This window comes from Delphinapterus leucas, chromosome 15 (genome assembly GCF_059928025.1).
Source record: "Delphinapterus leucas isolate spDelLeu-1000000601 "Yukka" chromosome 15, BTC_Dleu_Yukka2, whole genome shotgun sequence".
NCBI classification, from domain to species: domain Eukaryota; kingdom Metazoa; phylum Chordata; class Mammalia; order Artiodactyla; family Monodontidae; genus Delphinapterus; species Delphinapterus leucas.
In genome coordinates, this window is record NC_143143.1 from 41,353,187 (window position 1) to 41,369,429 (window position 16,243).

Consider the following 16,243-nt stretch of genomic DNA (forward strand, 5'->3'; position numbering starts at 1 on the left):
TGCCAAAATAATAACAACAACGACATCAAAATCATTAATAATCATGGACTCAAAACTCATCTTCGAGTAAGATCTGACAAGACTTCTCCATTAATGAGGAGGATTCTGCCCCCCTCCCCAAACCAAAACCAAACAAACAGAAACCACACTCCACAATACACTCTTGCTTAGTTTAGTGACAAGCTCTCACTCTAATTCCAAGACCCACAATAGATGTGGGACTAGACAACTGGTGAGGAGTGGGGCCCAGGCACCCGCCGCCTAAGCCCGGCCCCCATCCATGTCACATGGCAGCTCCAGTCCCATCAAGAAGGGGAGGTCAGGATATGGGCACATATGTATATGTATAACTGATTCACTTTGTTATAAAGCAGAAACTAACACAGCATTGTAAAGCAATTATACCCCAATAAAGATGTTAAAAAAAAAAAAAGAAGGGGAGGTCAGGAAGGTCAAACAGTGAGATGCTCCAGAGTCAGAGCAAGGTGAGTGGAGGGTCTGTCTGTCCAGGCAGACCGCAGGGCAGGTGGTCAGTGCCACCTTACAGGCAAGAGCACAGCAAAGTTGGACACTTCACCCATCCAGTGAAGGCAAGGTTATCAGACTAAAGGTGATTATACCATGAGGGGTTAACTGAGTTCATGCCAATTACTTCTGCAGCCTTTCCTACATTTCTCGTCAGGTCAAGATCATTCAGTCATAGTAAACTGTTCAAAATTAATATGAACAGCTGGCTTCTCTTGCGTTACAAAGGGAATATTTGGCTTTATTTAGAGTACTAACTTCTCTTTTTTGTCACTTTCACCCACAGAACCTACCTGTATTCTGGATATGCTCTTAACACATACCTCCAAAACCACCTTCCAGTCCCCGAGGAGGGCAGCCACCTCTGTCCCTGCAGTGTCACCCCAGCTGATGGTCCACCCTCCTTCTCCTGTTGGATTACTCAAAGTCAGGCCCATCCACTGGACCACAGCCTTTATTGGATAGAACGTCACATTCTTTCACACTGCTCTCTGTCAGAAATATTTCATAACTACTATGCATTCCATAAATACTAGTGATTCTAGAAAAGAGCAATGCTGCAACAGGCTGTCGCCCTCAGGACCCTTTCAGCTTCTTTCCAGGCCGTCAGTTCCTCACCTGCCTTCTCCTCTCTGCCCCTCAGGGTGACGTCAGAGACTCCTGTGCTGGACCCTTCTTGCCATGAGATGCAGGAACCGCAGCCATCTCCTTGGCTCTCCGCTCCCATTGGAGGCCAACCTGGCTCCTCACCTGGTCCAGAACTTCACCTCTGAGGTTCTCTCTGCCCCAGACGATGCTACTCTCCCTCCCTGGATCATCCCCACTGGTGACCGGGCATACTTTACCGCCACCTTCCTGAAACCCTGCTCCCCACACCCCCGCTGGCTCCAGCTCACCCCCTCCTCCCCCCTCCCTTCCACACCATTCCCTCTGCAAAGCCGTGACTCTAGCTGGGACCTCCACTGCCCAGCTCTCACTTTCTCCTCCATCCACTCCAGGTGGGCCTCATTCCCCTAGAACATTCTCAGCCACCAACATCTTGGCAAAGCCAACAGTCGACTGGCTGTCTCCTCTTACTCAACACTGCTCTCAGGGCATCCAGGACACATGCGCCCCCAGTTACCCTCCCAGGTCACTGGCCACCATTCCTCAGCATCTCTGGCTGGCCCTCTCCATCTGACCATCAGCAGATGGCCCTCTTCTCTCTGACACACTCTCCCTCCCCAGGTGATCCCACCCAGCCCTGTGGCTTTAAACACAATCGCTCAGCACATCAATGGCCCTCACACGTTTATCTCTAGTCCGAACCTCTCCCATCCTATTCCTATTCCCATGCTCTGTCCTTCCTTCACCTCTTCAAATCTACCTGGCCCGACACCAAGGGCATCAGCTCTTGTCATCTTCCTAATTTCTAGCAACCTTCAGCAAATCAAAAGAGGAAGTAGATGGCAGAAAGGTGGGAAGGCCTAAGAGAAGACCAGCACTGATTGTAAAGACAAGATTACAACCTTCAAGACAAAGCTAAGAAGGAAATTTTCTAATTAAATTTTTAGAAATTTAAAGTTAGTTTAATTTTACTCTTGAAATTCTGTGATTAAAACTAATTTGCTGTAAAATCTAATTCATTTCTTGCATTTGCAGTGTTTTAATAAAAAAGACTTACCCTAAACAGTAACCCTGCCAAGCTCTGGGCAAACAAGTCCTTTATTTGTTTATCCTTTGGCTTCTGCATGACAGCTTCTGTTATCCTGAGTAGTATTTGCAACATCTGTTCCCTGGGCCACCCAAAATAAAAGCTCATATTATTAATCACATCTCCAAAGCACTTACATTTATAGGTACATGAAATTCCCTTAAGGATTCAGCAAAATTGATATTCACATATCATTCAGAAGTATCTCAATGCCCATTACATAATGAATACCATACTTATCAAAATAAGCTAGCTTATGTTACCACAGTTCTAAAAATATGCCTCTTGTGCCCACATCAGTAGACAGGACAACCCAGGTCTCATCCCAGCTTGACCTCCCCACCCCGTTGTAAAAATGGAGGCGACGCGTTTTCTCCACCTGTGCCAGCACCTACGGCACACGGGGAGAACTGTGCCTACTGAACTTACGCAGCACTCTCAAACTTTCACATCCATTATTTTACTTAAACTGAGCGGCCTCCCTATCTCTCTGTGTGACAGTAAACAACATGGACTTTCTGGTCCTCGTCCTGGGGAGGTCTTCTGTCGGCAGTGGCGGGTGGCCGCGCTCCACAGCACTCCCACAGGTAGGAGGGCTGGGAAAGGTCACCACTGGACGCTTAGGGTACGGAGCTTTGTGCCTGGAAGATCCTGACGCTGCAAACAGGGCGCCCCTCGGAACCGCGGTCACAACGTCTCCATCACAGCACTCCTCGGACCGTGTTTTGTTTTTTTTTTTTTTTTTTTGGCTGTGTTAGGTCTTCGTTACTGCGTGTGGGCTTTCTCTATTTGTGGCGAGCAGGGGCTACTCTTCGTTGCGGTCCGCGGGCTTCTCATTGAGGTGGCTTCTCTTGTTGCAGAGCACAAGTCTAGGCGCACAGGCTTAGGTAGCTGTGGCACGTGGGCTCAGTAGTTGTGGCGCACGGGCTTAGTTGCTCCCCGGCATATGGGATCTTCCCGGACCAGGGCTCGAACCTGTGTCCCCTGCATTGGCAGGCGGATTCTTAACCACTGCGCCACCAGGGAAGTCCCGGAGATGGCATTTTATGTAAAAAGTCTTTAAAGAGTATAAAACACTAGAGACACAAAATAGCACCGCTAATCGTGATGATGATGGTAAGTTCTCTAGCACAGCCAAAGGGCATTCTTCTCTCTCACAGCTGAGTTACATTCTTCATATCTTCCCCCAGATGCCATGGAAACGGAGAACACATTATTTTCTGTTAATGGAGGGAAATCACCCCGGTCCCTTTAACTACTTCGAGGTCTTGAGCACAAACCGTTCGTTCATCTCTGTAACTTCCTCCTTGGCCTGGCTCTTCAGTGATAAAACCAAGTGGACAAAGTAATCTGGTCCAGGTCGGATAATGAGATCTCAAATCATGGTTCCTTTATAGTTTTCTCACATTTCTGAGAACAATGTTTTCTCTTAACACGATGCTGGATCTCATTAAACTTCTCCAGGGTCTCCTGCCCTCCTCATGGCTGACCCTGTCCGACTTCTGTCCTGGTTTCTGCAGGTGCCCGTTCCCACTGTGCTCTGCTCTGCCTGCCCGCCCGGCCCCCTACCCACGGACCCTGCAGGCTCAGGACTAGAGGATCGGGGCACGCATGCCTGGAGCAGCTGGCAACTTTGAGGAGGATGAGGGGAGAAATGGCCCAGGGCTGGGACAGCCTGCGCTCGCCCCGGCCAGCGTCCCCCGGGCCCTGTCACAGGGGGAAGGGAGGGCTACACCCAGGGTCGCCTCTGCTGCGCACCTTGTGTGATGCTCAAGACAAGGAAAAACAGCCCCTTCCACACCCATCGTGCGAAGGTGAGAACAAGAAACGTAGTAACTTTCAGCTAAAACCTCAGTCATGGGAACTGTTAGCAAAAATGCAGACCTGATGGAGGCAAAGACCGACACAGACACAGGGTTAAACAGGGTAGGTTTAACTTCTGAACCTAAGAAAGCTTGGGAACCACAACATTCCCACACGGAGTCTTCTGGAAGAGAATGGGGGTGGAAAACTACCTCCAGTTTGGAAAAATCTTTGCTAACAGTTCTGACCTCTGCTTGTTCCTTTGTGTTTTGAGAAACATTAACTCTGGTCACTCCTCTCAAAGGGGACCTGCCTGAAGAGCGAGCCCAGGACGGCCCATGTGTGCTGCCCGAGTGGCGGAGGAGCGGTTCTTGCTGCCTCTTTGTTCTCTACTTTGCCCCCATCTCCTTGCACACCTACTCACTAACACCGGCTATCCCCTCTTTGGGGGCCACTACTCGGCACCTGCCGGGCTACAGCCTGCTCTCAGCCACCGTCATCCACCGCCACAGAGTCTGCGCTCCAGGCACTGTCTCTCTCCACGCGGCAGCCAGAGATCTTTTGGAAACATAAATCGGGTCGTGTCACACTCTCGCGCACAAGCAGAGGTAGCGGGGACCTTCCTGCAGCCCGCGGGGCCCTGTGCCCCCTGGCCTGGGGTGCCCCCCACTGCACTGGCCGCCATCTCGTCCTGCCCGGAACCCAGCAGCTGTGACCTGCAGTTCCTCCTCGTGGGGATGCTCTTCCCTCTGGGCTCTGCTCAGAGAGGCCTTCCCACCCTCCACACTGCCCCCCACAACCAGCTCCACGGTTCTTAGCGCTGAACCCCACCTGACCCCACTTTTGTGTTCATCGCGTCTCTCAGGCCTATGAGGACGGATGCCTCGGGAGGGCAGGGACCCTGTCAGTCTAGTTTACCCTCTGTCCTCACAGTAGAAGCTCCCTAGTTATTTACCAGATGAAAGAAGGGAGGGAGGGAGGGAGGGAATTCACTGATCGTCCGGTACTTCAATACACAGGAAAATCTGCTAGGGAAATAGATCACATCCCTGGTCTATGCTCTACTGACTTCAGTTTTTTTTTCTTTCGGTGAGTATTTTCATCTATTCCTATATTTTGATTTTTTAATAGTTTTACCTGGAAATCTCTGAATTATTAAAGAAACAGAGAAGCATTGTTTAATTTTATTTCCTAGAATTTTCACCCCAAAAAAGATTATCAAAAATATCAAAATATTACTGATACACTGGTATACAGAATTCATAGAGTTTTCAAAGGAAAAAAAAAAGCATCAAAAACACTTGATACAACTGGTATGTGGAGCAGATATTTCAGTTGAAAGCTTCCAGCATTTCTCATTGCTTTCAACATTACTGACACAGCTTTTAACTTTGTTTAAATTGCCTTGTTCATCCCTGTGACGCTTTAGCAACAGCTTCTCGGCAAATAGTGCTAACTTTAAAAGTCTGGGAAAGATGACACCGGAAGGTACAGCTTCAAGTGACCATTTTGACATCTGCGGTTCCTGTATTTGTGCACCTTCTGCCCGCCGGCTTCCTCTGGGCCCGCTCCCCCTCATCTGAGAAAGAAAAGGGCTGGATGCAAGGCCCTGGAGGCCCTGCGGGCTCAGTCCCATCTCACCCCCACGGCTCCCTGAGCAACGGCTCCAGCCTCCAGAGCACAGGCCTGGGAACAGGGACCCCGAGCATTTCCGGGAGGCAAGTGCCACCAGCCCGGGTCTGAAGGTGCTGACCACTGCCAGGCAGGTAGGGAGGGTGCTCCCTGGGCGGGAGGAACCAGCAAGGACCAGCCTGGACAAGTAGAAGGGAGAGGCTGCCCCCCACCCCCCAAACCTTAGGAGCTGGAGGGATGTGCAGACACTCATCACGGGAAACTCTAATGCACTGCTTACCTCTGGGACATTATAAACACAAAGACACCAAACAAAAATGAACGACCAGGAGGAAAACACTTCACATACGTGTATTTTAATGACACCACTATATTTTTCACTGCACTCTGACAATTTATCACTTAAAATAACTGTTTTTTCTGAAATGAATTTAAAACTTCAAGTTTAAACTTCAAGTTTAAAACAATCAAATCAGTTAAAAGTATTCTGGAGCAATTAACCAACCCTCCTGGGATTATGAAGAATGATATTATGAAACGTCAGTTACTGCTTTTCCACAAACTGCTTGACGACAGTTTAAAATGGAAAAATCTACTATTAAGTAATATGACTACTTACTCTTAATTTGGGAACTTTTTTGTTTGTTTGTTTGTTTTGTTTTGTTTTGTTTTTGTTTGTTTTTTGCAGTACGCGGACACGCAGGCTCAGCGGCCATGGCTCACAGGCCCAGCCGCTCCGCAGCATGTGGGATCCTCCCGGACCGGGGCACGAACCCGCGTCCCCTGCATCAGCAGGCGGACTCCCAACCACTGCTCCACCAGGGAAGCCCCCTGGGAACTTTTTTTAAAACCAATAATGAAAATAAATGAACTGTCAAAGTACTGGATACTTACCTTCATAATTCTGTTACAAAAGACTGATTATCATCTCATCGTTCACTTTGTAGGGCTATTTAATAAACGGAGGCTTTAGCATTTTAATTATTTCGTTGAAAACAGAAACATCTGTTTTACAATGTTAATTAACTGAAAAGATACTCACCATGTCTTTTTATTCATTGTAAGCTCCATTATCATGCGCCTAAAAATAATCAGAACAGCTTTACACGCATCAACTTGCTCCTTCAAGAGCATGGGAACTTCCACACACGGTTCCAGCAAGAAGACGTTTGCAGCGTTTGTCAAAAATACCTTAGAATCAACACATTTTACATGAGAAGATATAATTAAACAGATAAACTCGAACAAATTTTGTTTAAAGGGAATGATATTAATTTCACCTTTGAGCTATTTCAATAAGACAAGTGGTACCAACACATACTCAAATTTATTCTAGTTCACCCCTTAGAATTACTTAAATACTGATCCTTGAAAGATCTTTTCTAGAAAAATAATTGCTATTACATATTAATATTGCAGATTTGGAAATTTATGAATCAAAAAGGCTTCTGCAGATTTCTTTTTGACACCCCCTCAAAAATTTTTTAAAAAGATAAGACAGGATCATTGCCTGTGGGTGAGGAACCTTGGGGGGCCAGCAGAGAGGGTAGGGGCCCTGGGTCAGACAGCGGCTGGAAAGAACGACCTGGCTCTTGTTGAGTCTCCAGCTTTGCTGACATGAAGGCCTTGCTGACAGGAGGCAGCCAGTACCACCCAAAGGGCAGCCAGCAAAGGGGCAAAGGCGTGTGGCCAACACTGCACACCTTCCAGGAGCATGGGTTCTCGATATGAGAGATACAATATGCAGCAGAACACAAAACCTAAGGAAATTCTTAGGATAAAAACTGAGATTTCCAACAAAATTTAGAAAGTACGCCAACTGCTCTACACTCTGCCTTTAGGATACAAGTCCCCTGTCCTGTACCATCCTTAGAGAATTGTGCGGAGCACGGATCCAGGCTGCCCGGGGGCACTGCTGCGGCATAACAACGTGTCATCATTTACACAGAGTCAGGGCATTCTGAGCTGTCAACCCGGTGCCAAGGGTGGAGCTTCTCCACCTTCTAGACCTACAGTCCCTCTTAGTTCTCCTCTCCATTCAACAGCACAGACACCAATGATCTGGGGACAAACAGAGCTGGCTCACTTGTGGATGAAATCCATTAACACAGCATCTCAAAACAGATGCACAAACTGACCAGAGGAACTGAAATGAGCACACTCAAAAGTCAAGTGGGCGAACTAAAAGGCTGACAGCCTCTGAGATAATTTTATGCAAGATTAAAAATGTATCGTGTCCCAATTTTCTAGGAAGAATCACAAGATCAGCTCTATAATAGTTGATAACAGATGATAACGGCACTTGTGAAGATTTACTAAGCTTCGAGTAAGAAAAATGAAAATAAAGAACCTTTTGACTAGCGAACTATAGCTTTAGTGACTATGTCTTTTAAAGAAGTATGCCATAGATGATATACTACAATACAGATTCTTTTTAATTCAATGTACTTGGCTCCTTGATTTAATTTTAAACCTTTGCATACTCCAAAGTAAAAGTGAGGAGTCTTCATATATTATATTTCTTTCATTTTACTTTCAAAACAACATCAAAAATGTTGACTCCATGACTACTTATTACCCTGCTAGTATCAGGATAAAAATAAATCAACAAAATGAATATGTCCAAACTGTACCTGTCAGAAGCAACTATAAAACACTACTATCTTATCAAACCTTCATTTGGCCACATTTTCCTCATTAACCAAATCAAGGACCAAGGTACTCGATAAAATGAGAACAAAAACAGCTATCTAAATCCAAACAAAATATTTTTTAAAACTGTAGAGCTATAATCAAGTAGAAATTTTTTTTCTTGGCTCAGCCAAGGGGATTAAGTTCTCCTTCTAGAGAATAAATAACTCACCTGAACTCAGGGAAATAACAGGCACCCGCAACCCCCACTGGCCGACTACGGGATGCTCTGCGGGGAGGGGGCGGGGCGGGGACTCCTGCAACCATTGCTCTGGTGGGCACACAGGTGACATTTAGGAGCTGCGCCAAAATTCTCTGAAGCTATTCAAGTAAAATCATCTTGAGTTTTTTAAAGCTAATATCATTTGCTGATTTTCAAATTATTTGCTGATTTTCAATGAAAAATGAGAAAATTCATTAATTACAGTATATTAAACTGCCAATTAATTTAAAAACAAAAAGGATCCCACGATAAGGAATCCTCTCAAGAGACAGATGACAGAAACACGGTATCACTGAAAACTGGGTACCATGCCTTCCTGCCCCAGACCCTATGCCCAGCCTCTGTGTGGGATGCCTAACTGGACACAAAGGAACGTGGATATGGATATGGGGTGGAGGGTGGGGTGCCAGGGATCAGGGGAAAGAGAGGGACCCTGTGTTTTCACTTATACTTCTAACAACCTTCACACTGGGTGCAACCCAAGAGGTAATCTTTTTTTTTGAGATAAATCTCCATTTCTGAGATAAAATCCTGAGATCTGGGGAGACTGAGTGATAAGCCAAAGCTGCTTTTCCCAATGCTCCCAAATGGTATTTCATATATTCATTCAGATAAATATCTAAAAATTACTGCATTAATCGTCATTCTTCATAAACACAGGCAAGTTTTAAGAGGAATACTACTTATAAGATTATATAATCGCCAAGTTTGTCTTACAAATTAGAATCCAGGTAACTCACTACCCACATGTGTTCAGAATGTGGCACAAATATACAATGGAATATTACTCAGCCGTAAAAAGAAAAGAAATTGAGTTATTTGTAGTGAGGTGGATGGACCCAGAGTCTGTCATACAGAGTGAAGTCAGTCAGAAAGAGAAAAACAAATACCGTATGCTAACACATATACATGGAATCTAAAAAAAAAAAAAAAATGGGTCTGAAGAACCTAGGGGCAGGACAGGAATAAAGACGCAGACGTAGAGAGTGGACTTGAGGACACGGGGAGTGGGAAGGGTAAGCTGGGACGAAGTGAGAGAGTGGCATGGACATATATACACTACCAAATGTAAAACAGATAGCTAGTGGGAAGCAGCCGCATAGCACAGGGAGATCAGCTCAGTGCTTTGTGACCACCTAGAGGGGTGAGATAGGGAGGGTGGGAGGGAGACGCAAGACGGAGGAGATATGGGAACATATGTATATGTACAGCTGATTCACTTTGTTATAAAGCAGAAACTGACACACCATTGTAAAGTAATTATACTCCAATAAAGATGTTAAATAAATAAATAAAAAGAAGATACTTTTAAGGTTGAAATCTCAGTCATATATTCACTGTATAACAATCCCTCTCAAAAAACTGCAACCAGTTCAGATGTCTTCTCTGACTAAAAAAAAAAAAAAAAATCTTTATAAATTGAAGGTGGGCAAGCAGAAAGAAAACTTAGCATGAGAATTTAAGGGCTGTTCACTGATGGATAGCTAAAAACATCACCATACTTTATACGATGTCACCCCCAATAAACAAAATGTTCAAGCTGACTCCATCCGGGAGCCTTCCCGTCTGTGGCCAGCGCGTACCTGCAGCATAGCTTGGGCCCCAGCCTTCACGTTTTTATTCTCCTCTTCGGTCACACACCCTCTGCTCACAGCACTCGTGAAGGAATAAGTTCGTCCCCAACTGGAAGATCGCTTGTGACCAGAACTTTCAGATGAGGTCTTTAGAAAATAACAATCAGTCAACAGAGTGGGGAGAAGCACATGTTGTGTATTTAGTTCCTTACGCTCACCAGAATTCATGAGATTACAGGTTCTAGAAGGCAAGCCTCTCTTCTATTGTGTTCACCATTCTACCTCCATCACCTAAAATGGTGCTTAGCACTTAGTATGTGCTGAAGAAATAGATAACGCTTGTCCAGTGACCCAGTGAACATGACTGTTGATTTGTTTTGATCTCATGACTAGTTATTAAGATGACTTCAATATTGAAAAATCAAATTAGGGAATTAATGTAGATATTTAAAAGTGATATACCTTTGGTTACAAGTATTTTTTAATGTTTGGTGTTAATTGCCATGACAAACACCCACTTTTAGAAAGAATTCTCAGACTAGATGTCAAAATAGCATGCCAGAAATATAAATACGACCTAAGTTTTTTTTGTGCATCAAGTAGAGGCCCACTCGCACCTGTGGCTTTATCTAACATGGAATGAAAGGTCCATCCTGATAGCACCCCTCTCTGAGAACAGCACCCAGCCCTGAAGCGAGGCTCACTTCGCTTATTAATATTGTGTGTCACATTGGACTGTTGCTGGTATGGCCACTGTACAAGGAAAGTCTGCCAAAACATTCTAAATTTAGTTAAGTGAATATTACTTATTTAAGCATATCAATGATATGGCAGTGACGTTTTTAGTCTCATACAGAGACATGCAAAGTATATTGGCTTATTCAAAGACTCTCATGCAGTAGTGAATAAAGAAGCTGCCACGCACATGTGGCCAAGCCTGAGCTTAGGATGTGACAGAGGACCTTGAACAGAGAACAGAAGCAGCCTCCCTGAGGCAGGCGCTCATCATGGAACTCAGCAACCCGAGAGCAACAGAGCTGACAACAAAGAGGTGGCCTGACTGCGACCCTTGACTGAGCAGAATACTTTGCTTTATGTTTTAATACAGATGTTCCCAACTCAAACACTAAGTGATAAGATATTACCTGCTTGTTATCAGTCTCTGAAAATCCTAATTTTTCAGCATCTTCTTGGGCAACTTCTTTTATGTCTGGTTCCTCCATGAACACAGGTTTGTCCTGGAGGATCCACTTTCTGTACACTTGAACTACTTTTCTGGTTACGGCTATGTCACAGGAAGGCAGCAAAAATGCCTAAAATGGTAAGAGAAACTCCCTTTAACACAAGTTCAGGTCACCAAAGAGCCCAACAGACATTTTCAACACCCAGCACCAATCTCAGACTTTCCTTTGAAACACAGACTACACAGGGCCACATGTTCCTGTGCACACCAAACTTATCTGAGGAAAAAAGACAATTGTGTTTACAGCAGTTGCTTCAATTGGGCCAATTGTGTAATTGGGCCAGAAAACAAAATGCAATTTTTTTTCCCACAAAATAACCAAAATGCATACTTATAGAGATATATTAATTCACTGTATGAACAATAATAATTGTACAACAGAACTTTTCCCCACAAATGAGAAATAGATGATGAGATGGTAGAGATTATAGTACAGCCAGTTGTCATGTCTCTTCCCAAGTTCACGTTCAGTGACACTGTGTTGGTAACTTGAATTGGCCATAGTGGGAGTAGGGGCAACACAGAAGTTGGCAAATGTTACCAACCAGGGCTTTTGTTTTCTTTCTTTTGTCTTTTTTTGCCTTTCCCTGTCCTTTCCTTTCTCTTTCTTCCTTTCCCTTCCTTCTTTCTTTCCTCCTTCCTTCCCTCCCTTCTTTTCTTGAGAGTCAGTTGTCCAACTGGCCAGTTGTAGCATTATGCATACTTATGTGAACTTTTTAACATTAAAGAATCCCCTTACACATCTGCACACAGAATTTTTGTTTAAGGTGATCAGAATCCAAACATAGACAACTATGTAACCCAAATTCAATATTACCTTCCTCCCAGAAAGCAAATATAAATGCCCTCTGGAGGAAAATAAAAGCACAGTAAAACCAAAATTATTTGCACAGTCTGATTAATATGATATACAGCACATTAGTAAAAAAATCAGAAATGTGAGCAAAGAAGTCAACATTAATAAAATCACATTAAAAACAGATAATAATTTAAACATATAAGAGATCTAGGTAAAGTATCAGAAAAAGATGTATATGAAATTGAAAAATAAAATAACCCAAACTAAAAGCCCAGTGTAAATGGCTGACAGTAGGATGGACATAGCTGAAGAGTAAACTGGAAAAAAAAATCCGATGAAAATATACAGAATGAAGCACAGAGAGACACAGGATGGCTCCATCAGAAGAGAGGTGAGAGAGAACTCAATGCAAAGGTTATCCTTTCCATGGCTGGAGATGCAGAAGGAAAGAATGAGTCAAAAGCAGCAGAAACAATATCTGATGATAGAATGGCTGAGAATTTTACCCAAAATGATAAAACACATCAAGCCACAGATTCAAGAATCACAAAGAAACACAAGCAGGATACATTCAAAGTATATTACACTAAGACTGCTGAAAACCAAAGACAATCTGAAAATCTTAAAAGGAGCCAGGGGGAAAAAAGACACATTTCTTCCAAAGGAATAACCACATAACTTAGCATAACTTCTCAAAGAAAGAATGAAAGCCAAAAACCAATGGAACAAAATATTCAATGTGCAGAAAGAAAACAGCTGCCAAAGTAGAATCTGACATCCATAAAGAAATATTTCAAAAATAAAAGCAAAACAAAGACATTTTCAGATAAGAAAATGAGAAAATTTTTACCAAGAGACCTAATCTAAGGGAAATACTAAAAGTTATTCTTTAAGCAGAAAGAAAATAATTCCAGGTCAGAGATTTGGGAAGAAATAAAGTGCAATAAAAATGGTAATTATTTGGATAAATCTGAATGAATAATATATATATATGAATATATATGAATAAAAAGAATAAAACTGGATAAAATAATTACAGTAGTTCTGAAAGAGATGATATATATGTATATGTATATATATATTTGTGTATATACAATACATATTATATATTCATAATATGGCATTAAATGGCATACACGTACATAACAGTGGTATATAAACTGAGAAGGAGTAAATGGAACTAAAATGCATACCAAGAGGTAAAAGTTGAAGTTAGCTAGATTTTAAGTTAGGGATGCATATTGTTAATGCTTAAAGTATTACAAATGAGTGTAAAAATACTTATCTAGAGGAGAAAAATAGGATGCTAAATGTAATCAGTCTGAAAAAATTAAGACAGAAAGTAGAAAGTAAGATAGTAGATGTAAACACAATTATAGCAGTTGTTACATTAAATGTAAATGCAATAACGCTCCAATCAAAAGATGGAGATTATAAGGGTGGATTTTAAAAACTATTAAAAAGACCACATGCCATTTATAAGAGGACATCCAAAACATATGAAAAGGGGACGTTGAAAGCAAAAAGTTAGAAAAAGATCACCATGAAAATACTAACCAAAAGAAAACTGGAGAGCTATATTCAGAACAGGCAAGAACAATTTTGAGGCAAAAAAAAAAAAAAGGCATTACTAGAGAAAAAGAAAGTTCTCAATGATAAAAGATTCAATTCAAAGGAACATATAATAATTCTAAATCTGTATTGCAACTAAGAATTTTACTTAGTAAAATTCATATTCATATATATCAAATACTGATAAACTGTGAACATAGACAAACCCACAGTCAGAGTAGGATATTTCTCAGCTGAGAAAAGAGCAGACAAAAATAACAAGGATAGGGCTTCCCTGGTGGCGCAGTGGTTGAGAGTCCGCCTGCCAATGCAGGGGACAGGGGTTCGTGCCCCGGTCCGGGAAGATCCCACGTGCCGCGGAGCGGCTGGGCCCGTGAGCCATGGCCGCTGAGCCTGCGCGTCCAGAGCCTGTGCTCCGCAACGGGAGAGGCCACGACAGTGAGAGGCCCGCGTACCGCAAAAAAATAAAAATAACAAGGATACAAGAGAGCTGAACACATACATCAGACCTTCTCACTCTCCTCCACGTCTCAATCTCTCATACTCTTCCTCTCTTTGCCTCTCCAAGGTGCATTCAGGATAATTTCTTCAGACCTGTCATCAAATGCATTCCCTCTTCAGCTGTATCTAATCTGCTATTAAACCTACCCATTGAAGTTTTTCCTTTAATATTTCAATTATTACATTTTTTTCATCATTAGAAGTTCTATTTTCTTCCTAGTCATATCTGCTTAGTCATCTGCTATGGTTTCTTGTTTTCTGCAAACATTTTCAAGCTTGTCTTTTATTTCTTTAAACGTGTTAACATATTCATTCTAAAGTCTCAACTGTATAACTGAAATCCTTGTGAGGTTTTCTTGCCTCTTCTGATTTGTTTATCTAGAAAAGTTTTGATGTATAAATTCCTAAGAGGAAGAAAGTGACCTGAAATTATTATACCCAGCTAAACTACTGTTCATGTGCAAAGGCAAAAAGAAAACATTACCCATCACAAAAGGACTCAAGGTAGATAAACAACAAGGATTTACTATATAGCACAGGGAACTACATTCAGTATCTTGTATTGATAATAACCTATAATGGAAATGAATCTGAAAAAGAATATATATATATCTTCTGTATTCTATATTCTGTATGTCATATATATTCTATATTCCATATTCTATGTGTTATATTCTATATGTTATATTCTATATTCTATGTAATATATGTTTTATGTATATATATATATATATATATAAAACTGAGTCACTTTGCTGTATACCTGAAACTAACACAATATTGTAAATCAACTATAGTTCAATAAATAAATAAGTAGGACTCAGGGAATAGAGCTGCCAATACAACTTCTTGAAAACACCACTCAGTGACAAAACGAGACCAACCAAGAAGTCAATCAAAGCAAGTATTTTAGGGCTGTGGACACCAGGAGGAACGAATCTGTCAAAATACAGAACCAAGATTAAATGCCTCTGCCCATCAGGATTCCAAAATCAACTGCAAATATAAATTTACAATACAATGCATATTTATATATTCATTATATTATAAATTTATAATATAATGAAATCAGCAGATGGGGCGAGGAGGCTCAAAAAAATACTGCTGCTAAGCTCTTCACGTTTCATAACAAGAAATCAAGTGCCACCTAACATTAAAACATGCAGGTAAAAAGTGATTCCAATATTTTAATGCTATTATAATCTTTTTATTATAGACACGTCTTCTAGCAATTAATATTTCTTGTGGTAAAGGAATATTGACTGGAATTTCAACAATTCCTTCGGGTTTGCTGTCTTCTCTTCTGTTAAATTCAGGTAAAAATAAAATTCAGAACTACTCATTAAAACTGCATTAAAGATGCATTCAGAATTAAAGGTTTCCTTGTCATAAAGCTATTCTGAGGTCCCCCACCCCAACCCTGCCACTTCCACACACCTGTCGTGGCCCCTGCCTTCACCTTGGTCAACCTCTGTCTAATTCGCCTGTTTCTGTCCACGCCTGCCTGCCTGCCTGTCTACCCATCCCTGCCAGCCAAATTCTACCTCTGTCTGCCCGTCTACCTGCACCCACCCACCTGTCTAGCTATACCTTCCTGCTTATCTCCACCTCTGCTGGCTGGCCAGTCTGCACCTTCCTGTCTGTTCTACGCCTGCCTGCCAGTTCATTTATGTCTATCAGCTCATCTGTAAGCCCTCCTGTCTAACCGTCCACCAGGCTGCTTCCTGTCTGTTCATATCCTGTCTCACCCTGTCCTCTCTGCTGGTCTCTCATGCTGCCAGGCCAGCAGCCATCTATACACACAGAGAAATACCTAGAATGATGCTCTTCTAACACTGATAACAGTTACTTGGATGGCAGTGTTTGAGTGATTTGTTTTTGGCTTTCTACACTATACTTATATCTATAGAAAGATCCTATCTTTATCTAATGAATTCATCTTTTTTTTAATAAAAATAAAGTTGCTCTTTAAAATAAAACCAAACCA

General features: G+C 42.4%; 1 protein-coding gene across 1 annotated transcript in view; it reads right to left on the minus strand.

The window, feature by feature from the left end:
- RALGAPA2 (Ral GTPase activating protein catalytic subunit alpha 2) overlaps positions 1-16,243 on the minus strand; it is a 264,917-nt gene that overhangs the window by 172,546 nt on the left and 76,128 nt on the right. Inside the window, 4 exon segments of the mRNA XM_089896513.1 lie at positions 2,189-2,300; positions 6,696-6,844; positions 10,151-10,288; positions 11,287-11,454. Coding sequence (XP_089752639.1) covers positions 2,189-2,300; positions 6,696-6,844; positions 10,151-10,288; positions 11,287-11,454 — 567 coding nt within the window.